Source organism: Terrapene carolina, unplaced genomic scaffold (assembly GCF_002925995.2).
Source record: "Terrapene carolina triunguis isolate 2854851 unplaced genomic scaffold, T_m_triunguis-2.0 Scaffold53, whole genome shotgun sequence".
In the NCBI taxonomy this organism is placed as follows: Eukaryota; Metazoa; Chordata; order Testudines; family Emydidae; genus Terrapene; species Terrapene triunguis.
Window position 1 is genome coordinate 8,490,127 of NW_020664404.1, and position 9,847 is coordinate 8,499,973.

The window sequence follows — 9,847 nt, forward strand, 5'->3', positions numbered from 1 at the left end:
TTCACAGTTCCTCTTCTGTCAGCAGATATCTGTGAAACCCAGTGGCAAAAAAAGTGTCTCATCCCCCTATAGAGCTGACCGATCACATATAGGATGACAACCTACTGCTTCTGCGATCACTTACTCCATTAGCTCAAGTGGCAGAAGTCTGTGCAGTGGATCTAAAGGTTCATCGGCAGGGTTGGAGCCATGCGAGTTTCACGATGATTCCACATGACAGAATTTCATGGGGCAGTTCAGTTTTGATTTTTACAAAAAAACCTGGGGAAATGCATACAGAAATAGGGTGGCCAGATGCCTAAATAGGGGAATCTCAAGCAGGAGTAGAGAGGTAATTTTATCTCTGTATTTGGCACTGGTGCAACCACTGTTGGAATACTGTGTCCAGTTCTGGTGTGCACAATTTAAGAATGATATTGATAAATTGGAGAGTGTTCAGAGAAGAGTCACAAGACTGATTAAAGGATTATAAAACATGCCTTATAGTGATCGACTCAAGGACCTCAATCTATTTAGCTTAACAAAAAGAAGGTTAAGAAGTGACTTGGTTATAGACTGTAAGTATCTACATGGGGAACAAATCGTTAATAATGGGCACTTCAGTCTAGCAGAGAAAGGTAGAGCATGAGCCAACGGTTGGAAGTTGCAGCTAGACAAATTCAGACTGGATATAAGGCATACCTTTTCAATGGTGAGAGTAATTAACGATTAACAATATACTAAGGGTCATGGTGTTTTTCTAAAAGCTTTTTCTAAAAGCTATCCTCTAGGAATTATTTTGGGAAAGTTCTATGTCTGTGCTATACAGGCAGTGAGACCAGGTGATCACCGGATCCCTTCTGGCTTTATAATCTCAGAACTAGGTACATCAATTCACATGCAAAATTCTCATTGAATTCAATAGGTGTCCTTGCCCTGTGGCTTGTGGTGCGGGCTGCAGCAGGGGCTGTACAACCCCTCTCGCAGCTTCCTAGGGCCCCCTCTCATGGCTCTGTGCACCTGTGTCTGTCTTTGTCGTCCTCTCCCCTCCCCCCGCCCCGCTCACCCACTGTGTCCTGATATTTCACTCTTGCGATCTGGTCACCCTATTTGTGACTGGAGTGGGCAGCAGGGACGGATCCTGCCCTGCCCCTGGCCGCAGACCACAGAGGTCTGATCTAGTTTCTGTAAGGGCAGCTCAGAGAGGGTCACTCGCCATTTCCCTGGAAGCTGCATTCATCTCCCTGCACTGTGACCCCAGCCCTCCCCTGGCGGCCAGGTTAGGAATTGGGATCCTTTGACCTCAAGTTCTTACACCCGGACGTGTGGATTCATTCTGCATTTTGCAGCCCGTTGCCAAGCGCGCATCTGACAGCCCAGCGCGTCCCAAGTCTCCCCGGAAACATCCCCTGGGGCGGGACCCAGATCCCAGGCCCTTTGTGAATCACATTTCTGAGGTGCTTTGTAAACAGCTCCCTCCTGGCACCAGGCCCAAACCGCATTCCTCGGCGCTGAGCGAGCCAGGCTCCACTGAACGCCACTCTCACCACGTCACTCCGTGAGCACGTCAAGTGTCCCCCAGCCTGGGCAAGGGCGCTGGCACAAGGGTTGTCAGCAGCTGGTGCTTTCATTTGGGCACCAGAGCCCTGCTGCACGGAGGGATAACTTCCCAGCTCAGCACAGCTCTCCCTGTCCCACTCCTCACGCTGTGCTGTCTGCAGGCACTAGGATTTAAGAGCCCTGTTTCTACGCTTCCCTCGCCGCTAGCGCACACAAGTCACCCTCCCCACTGCTATTAGGGATACTGACTAGGGCAGGGGCGGGCAAACCTTTTGGCCCGAGGGCCGCATCAGGTTTCGGAAATTGTATGGAGGGCCAGTTAGGGGAGGCTATGCCTCCCCAGACAGCCAGGCGTGGCCCGGTCCCCACCCCCTATCCCTCCCTGCTTCTCGCCCCCTGATGGCCCCTCCGGAACCCCTGCCCCATCCCCCCCCCTGCTCCCTGTCTCCTGACCACCCCCAAAACCCCCACCCCTGACTGCCCCCCGCTGCCCCATCCAACCCCCCCTCTAATTTCTGACTCCTCCCCCCCCGAACCCCTGCCCCATCCAACCACCCCTTCTCCCCATCCCCAACCGCCCCTGGAACCCCTGCCCCTGCCTGTCCCTCGTCCGCCCCATCCAAACCCTCCTCCTTCCTGACTGCCCTCCAGGACCCCTGCCCCCATTCAACCCGTTCCCCGACCACCACCCCGAACTCCCCTGCCCTCTATCCACCCCCCTCGCCCCCCGCTTCCCGCCCCCTTACCGCGCTGCCTGGAGCACCGTGCCGCCCGGTTGGAGCCAGCCATGCCACTGCGCAGCACAGAGACTGGGTCAGGCCGGGCTCTGCGCCCCAGGAGCTCGCAACCCCGCTGCCCAGAGTGTTGCGCCAGCAGTGGGGTGAGCTGAGGCTGCAGGGGAGGGGGAACAGCAGGGGAAGGGCCGGGGGCGAGCCTCCTGGGTCAGGAGCTATGGGGCCGGGCAGAAGGATCCCGCGGGCTGAAGCTTGCCCACCTCTGGACTAGGGACAACATACTCCAGCCTGATCAGGGAAGCCAGAGGGAACAGACTTGCCAGCAACACGGAGGCCAGGCAGAAAGCACGATCCACTGCAGTGTTAACGGGTTCCACGAGGAGGCAAATCCCGTCCTTGCTGCCTGCGAGGATAAGTCAGCCCAATGCAGGGCTCTCAGGAAGGGAGAGATGCCCTCCCATAAGACCAACCCAGTCACTAAGGTGCCCCAATCTGGGCTCTGCCAGTGACTCGCTCTCTCTCCAGCGAGGATGGAAAAGGAGCGTCCATTGGCCGATGGGATCACACTGGGGTCAGCGCAGCGCCACGCCTGACCCATACCATGGCATGCACTCGACCGCAGCCAGATCCTCCGGCGAGGGCCTGACCCACAGTCTCCAGTCACTGCCCAGAGAATACAAGTCACCCTCTCTCTGCTGGGAGACAAGATGCCGTTTCCCACGCACCACATGGCATAAAGCCACAGGGCCAGGTCTCTGCTAGGGGAGACTATGGCTTGGGATCGGCCTCTCTGCCGCCACCACCACATGCACCTTCAGAGCAGGCAATATTACCCTTCCCTGATCCCCAGAGCCCGGGCCTGCCCCAGAGCCCCCCAGCAGGGAATGTTTCTAGAAACCAACACCATCCCTCCCCCCGCCTCTGGCATCCTGGGAACATTAGAGGCCAAAGTCACTTATCTGTACAGCTGGGCTGGGCTCAGTTCCCCTGATGGATGGATGCTGCATTGCCTGGGGAGGGCCCAGCAGTGAGATAGCTGGGTCAACTGCTTATCTATGTAAGACACAGGCAGGAATGCATCTGCCATCACCTTGCAATACGGGACATAATTGCACCCAGTGTAACCAGCAAGACTCACTCGGAGATGGCAGTCCCACATCTCCTCCCATCACAGGTGCCCAAAACCCCCAGTGTGAAAGTGTCAGGAAGTGGAGGGAGGGGCCCAGAAAGCAGATCCTCCAAGACAAGATAGACAAGCTTTCATTCCCATGCTGCCGGACAGGTGGATCTAGGCTTTGAGTAGCAAGTGCTGGCAGTTGCACATGCACCCAGGTGCCACATGGGAGGAAGCCCTCCAGATGGTCTAGCTATTCGTTAAGAAGCCTTTCCACCCGCTGACCCCACCCATGGGCCAATATGGTGGTTTAGAGGTCAAGAGTGGCTTTGGGACAACCAACCAGCCACATGGATTTCAGATTTTAAAATGTTATTAAAACTAATGTTAAAAAAGGATATAGTACACAGGTTAAGAAAAGAGTGTCTGTACATCTGGGTGTCGTGCTTAGATTACCCACAAATACAAAGTTTGTTTTTAAAGTCATAAGATACATATAGTGCATAATCAGCAATAACCCAAATGTAGGTGAATAAATTTAAGAATACAGTTTAGATATTAGCAGCCAAGCATTCGGGTACATCACGCATGAAAAGTTATACAGAGAGTTGGTTGTGGAAAGCAAATATAGCAATGAGTGAAGATTGTCCCTCAGCCTTTGAAAATTTAGGGTAGGTTGTCCATTTAGAAAATACAATCCATGAGCAAAGTATTTCAGTTACTTTCCCGACTGTGCATCTAATAGGACACCAGTTTATTTCATGCACCTCTCCTTGTTTTAGCAAGAAGAGCTCTCCCAATTCCCTTATTTCAGCTCCTTCCTTAAGCAAAAGTATTACTTAAGATTACTATGAACTAAGAACAAATCTTAAATCTGGACTGAGGAGGTGGAAAGACAGCCACACAGACACCAACATTTCAAACTTGAGCATCTACAAAGCTAGGTAATTAGATCAACAGTTAGGACCCTGAGTAAGTGGCTAGATCAGGGATAGGCAACTTATGGCCTCACACTACCCAGGTCCTGGCCACCGGTCCGGGGGGCTCTGCATTTTAATTTAATTTTAAATGAAGCTTCTTAAATGTTTTTAAAACCTTATTTACTTTACATACAACAATAGTTTAGTTATATATTATAGACTTATAGAAAGGGGCCTTCTAAAAACGTTAAAATGTATTACTGGCACACGAAACCTTAAATTAGAGTGAATAAATGAAGACTCGGCACACCACTTCTGAAAGGTTGCCGACCCCTGGGCTAGATCTTCCAGAACTGACAAGTGCCCTGCTCCCATTTCAGACAGAGCTGCAGGTGCTCAGCAAAGTGGGTTAGATCACTCAGGGCTTGTCTACACATGAAAGCTAAACTGAACTAAGGTAGGGTGTGAATTTAAAGCAGATTAACGATTCCGGATTAGTTTCACGTATGGGACAGATTTATGCCAAATTAGCTTAATTCCAGATATACTGGAAGTGGAAGACACCCCATGTAGACAAGCCCTAAACATTGATTTAGATACCTAGCTTTATCGACACCTACGTGTGAAACATAGGAGCTGGCTGTGGTCAAGCGCATGCCATGGTAGGCGTCGGGCATGGCATTGTGCTGACCCCAGTGTGGGGCCTGGGCTGTGGCAACCAATGGAAGCCCCTTTTCCATCCCTTCTGGAGAGAGAACAAGTCACCAGCAGAGCCCAGATTCGAGGATCTTGGCTGGCAGGGTTGGTCTTATGGGAGGGCATCTCTCCCTTCCTGAGAGCCCTGCATTGGGCTGATTTAATCCTCACAGGCAGGGAGGACAGGATTTGTGTCTGGAGACCAAGATGTAGGGCCACACCTGGACACACAGACTATCTGACACAACCACAAAATTTCTTGTTTGCACCCCATTATAGGAGATCTTCTCAGCTAGTTCTTTATGCATTTAATCATACACAAACAATGCTACTACAATAGTTTGCTTTGAAGATGCATGGTTCTGTGCCAGAGCAATGTATGAACAGTCATTAATAATTGCCTCACAAGGTGTTGTGAGTCAGCTGAGCTAAGAGAGAGATACTAGAAAGGTTAAGTAACTTGCCCAAGGTCATGGTTTCATGCTCGGTCCACTAGACCACACTACATTTGCCTCACACTCCAGGAAGTATCCGGACCAAAACAGAAGTGGCACAAGACCAAGATTTCATTCATACCATACATTGCAGATTATCAAGAGCCTATTGGTTTTAAGCAAAATAAGACAGATACCTAAGCAGCACATGCAACCAAAAGGCAAATGCATGTAGGACTGGCGAGCAGATTAATGCCCAATCAGACAGGCAGCAGTTAAATCTGCAGCATTCCTCATTTCCTTTAAACAACAACTGTGCAATTAATGGCCAAAACACACCTTGCAGGGACATTTTTATACAAATTCCAGTAATTCCCAAATATTTCCATCAGCCAGCAGGGACTGTTAGCTCCACCCCCAGTTTCAAGGTGGGGTGGAATGTACACACACAAGGCAGTTTTACAAGGAAAGACTGGCGGGAACAGATTATAATAGATACATGGGGCCTCTTGCCACTTTTTCCTCTCTCTCTCACACGTGTATTTAATGCTCATGCTAGCGCAGCCCTGCCAACTTCCTTATTCCCAGGACAGGCCCAGCACCAGTAACCGATGTGTAAGCTTCCTCCCTGCCCTCTCCACATGTCCATGCTGCCAACATACCTCAGTGCTGACCAAGAGGGAGCTCAGCCTGCCTGCATGGCCTGCTCGGTTCTTTGCCTTGGTCTGCTGCTAACACCTGTGGCTACTGGTAGCTGAACTGGGGCTTTCAGTTACTACTGATCTGAGCTGGATTTGATCCCATAAACCAGAGCTGAAAGCCTCCTTGTTCCATCACCAATCCCAAACCCGCTAGCCTCCTCCAGCAGGTAGCTGAGCCAGCTGTCCATGGCAAATCTCCACCTGGACATAGGTGTGGCCAGGGGTGGCTCTATGTATTTTGCCACCCCAAGCATGGCAGTCAGGCGGCTTTCGGCGGTGCACCTGCGGGAGGTCCGCTGGTCCCGCGGATTCGGCGTACCCGCCGCCGAATTGCTGCCGAAGCTGCGGGACCGGTGGACCTCCCACAGGCATGCCGCCGAAGGCTCCCTGACTGCCACCCCCACAGCGACCGGCAGGCCGCCCCCTGCGGCTTGCCGCCCCAGGCACGCGCTTGGTGCGCTGGTGCCTGGAGCCGCCCCTGGGTGTGGCACGTACATAGCCCCCATGCAGGGAGCTTGGAGACTCACTGCTGGCTTCTCGCTGTGAATGGTTTCCAGCTCGCTCTCTCCTGCATCCTAGCCCCATTCCCTGCACGGCTGTGTCTTTCCCACCCCTCTGAGGAGTCCCCTTTTCCAGACTGGAAGAGGAAATAGGGTTCAAAATAATCCAGGGGAAACAGGGCAGGGTTGAACTCAGAGCTAGGCTCAGAAGGGAGATTCATTGACGCCCCCACCCCGCATGTCAAACAGCGAGTCACTGGCAGAGCCAGGAAAGGAACTCAGGAATCCTGGCTCCAAACCCCTGCTGCCCCCCCCCCCCCCCCAAAAAAGCACTGAGCCCCACTGGAATTGTTCTGGGACTCTGAATTACAGAGCAGCACAAGTGTTATTGCTCCTCACAGGACTGTGTTGTGATCTCCTCTGGAAGGCGACAGTCCTGGTGGAGCAGACAAAGCCATAGGTGGGCTGGTTTGAGTCTCCACTGCTCAGCCAGGTCCACACCAGCACACCGCTAAACTGGTTCGGAAAACCTGTTTCACCAGCAAGTTGGATAGTGGCTGCACTACAGAGACATGGCCATCTTTGACATCAGGTGTCAAGAACAGCAGTGCAAAGAGCAGTTACCCTCTCTGCTCCAGAGGTCCCCAGCTATGCTCCTTGTCTCCGAGGGAAACGGTGGGGGCGAAAGACCTCTCTGGCTTCAAGATTAGGCTAGATAAGTTTATGGAGGGAATGGTTTGATGGGATTACGTGATTCTAATCAATTAGGCAATAACGGCCATCGCTGGTAAAATGAGGGTCTGGCTAGAGAATCTTGCCTGTATGCTCGGGGTTCTGCTGATCGCCATATTTGGGGTCGGGAAGGAATTTTCCTCCAAGGTAGATTGGCAGTGGCCCTGGAGGTTTTTCGCCTTCCTCCGCAGCATAGGGCAGGGGTCGCAAGCTGGAAGATTCTCTGCCACTTGAAGTCTTTAGATCACGATCTGGAGACTTCAACAGCAGAGCTAAGGGAAAGTGGGGGGGTCAGCTTTTGTGGCCTGCATCATGCGGGGGGTCAGACTAGATGACCATATTGGTCCCTTCTGACCTTAAAGTCTATGAGTCTGTATGGCTGTCTGGGTCCCAAACATGTTTCTGTGTAACAGGGGTTTCTGGTATGGAAAAGGTTGAGAACAACCGAACTACAGTAGAGGTATGGGTGTGCCTAGCTTAGTGGAGCCACATCTGCTCTGGGCTAAACCACTGATTGGAGCCATGGTCAGGGATGACTCTGGAGACCTGCACCCCGGAGGGAGTGAACCCCAGAAGGAAGCACAGTTTGTGTGCTGTAAATACACCTCTTCCCCCGTCCCTCCTCCAAGGGAACTCCTGCAGAAAGCGCTGGCACCTACTGGAGTTCCAGAAGCCCCTTCCCCAGTGCAGAAGGACACCAGCCAGGAGTCCCCTGTGCTGGGGAGGGGCAAGCTCATCCCGGAGCAAGTTAGCTTCGCCCCTTCCCTCAAAGAGAGGGAGCTGCAGTGTGGAGCATTGTGCCTTGGGGCAGTTTGTTTGCCTGGGCTGGATCGCATAGAACCCAAATGGCAAACAAATCCAAAGCCTACTGACACCTATTAGGGTGCACAGAGCAGGGAGCGCCTAGGGTGCCTGCAGGCCCCACACAGAGCAGGGAGCTCCCCAGAAATGGGGCACCCATCAAGGCACACAGAGCAGGAACCTTCCCTAAGGCGCCCAGAAACAAGGGCCTGGCGTGGGGGTGACATGGGCCAAGGGCAAGTCTGGGAAACAGGAACCCCAACAGTGCGCAGGGAGCCCCCCACCCCACGGACCAGACTCACTCCCTACTACCAGGGCGCATTGGGCGTAGGCGAGGCGCGGGGAAGAGAGCGCCCCGTGGAGAGGAGAAGGTCGGGGGGGGGGGGAACCGGGGCCACTCTCGGCTGCGGGCAGAGGAGTCTCAGTACCTGTCCGCGGCGGCGGCAGGAACCCCGGAGCCAGCTGCGCGCATGGAAGGGCGCTGGAAAGCCCCGGGGGCGCAGAACCCGCCCCAGCCCCGGAGCGCAAAGGGAACGGAGAGAGCCCAGGGCGTCCCCAGCCCTCCCCTCCCTTCCGCGGCTACCACCCACAGCCACTCCCCGGGGGGCTCACCTCGGCTCCAGAGCGGCTCCACGGCGAAGACCCGCCGTCTCCTCAGCATCTCCGAGCGGACACCGGCTTCTGCCCAGTGTGCGTGCGGCAGGCTCCGGGCGCTCGCTCTGCTTAGCCCCCCTCGGCAGGCTCCTGGCCGCGTTCTGCGGGGAGGGGTCTGCCTGGGCTGGGACACTCCCAGAGGACGGCTCCCCCCGCCGGAGGGGCGGAGAGAAAGGGGTGTGAATGGGGGGGGGGTGTTGATGAGCAGCAGGGGGGTTTGAGGAGAAAATCTCTGCTCACGCCCTAGGCTTTAGGTTCGGGAGGGAAGAGTCCTGCCCAGCCAGCCCTCGCTGTGCTGCGGCAACTGTCCTTTCTGTTGGCTTGTGAACTGGAAAATAAATCACTTATCATAAAGCTGTCGAAACCTCCGGTGCCCCATCCCCTCTCCAGGATCGGCCGAGGGAACTAATCTCTCATGGACGCGGAGAGGGGGTGGTTTGCATAAAGCCCCGCTCAGGAGTGAGGGGGGTACTACAGCCACATGGGCCCAGCTCCTCAAAGGGCTGGTCCACACTGGGGCGGGGGATCGATCTAGGAAACGCAACTTCAGCTAGGAGAATAGTGTAGCTGGTTTACTTACTGCGGGTCCACGCAGCGCAGGCAAGCTCCCCAGTCGACAGCGCTTCCTCCTCTCCGCGAGCAGGAGTTCCGCAGTCGACGGGGGAGCGCTTCTGGGATAGATTTATCGTGTCCAGATGAGATCCCAGAAGATCGATCTCTACCCGCCGAATCGGGCACCTAACTAACTGGTGGAGTTGCTGCCTTCCCCCAAAGCATGGGGTACAAGCTATCGTATGATGCCCAATCCCCAACCTGATGGGACAACAGTCTGATCTAAAGGCTCACTCCTCCTTAGATGGTGCCCTTTGTACCTATATGACTGATTTATCAGATGGGGAAACTGAGGCACTGAGTGGGGACACAACTTGCTAAAGAGCAATTCAGTGGCAGAGTTAGGGAGAGAAGAACCCAGTTCACACTAACCGCTAGTTTACATGCCCATCAGAGGGCAAGGGCTGGAG

General features: G+C 54.0%; 1 protein-coding gene across 1 annotated transcript in view; it reads right to left on the minus strand.

Annotated features, from left to right (window-relative positions):
* Positions 1-8,832, minus strand: part of CUNH8orf58 (chromosome unknown C8orf58 homolog) — a 22,548-nt gene extending 13,716 nt beyond the window's left edge. The window contains exons 1-2 of the mRNA XM_026657405.2: positions 8,784-8,832; positions 4,928-5,052 (exon numbers count right to left, since the gene is read on the minus strand). Coding sequence (XP_026513190.2) covers positions 4,928-5,052; positions 8,784-8,832 — 174 coding nt within the window. The remainder of the gene's footprint in view (positions 1-4,927; positions 5,053-8,783) is intronic.
* Positions 8,833-9,847: the final 1,015 nt, after the last annotated feature.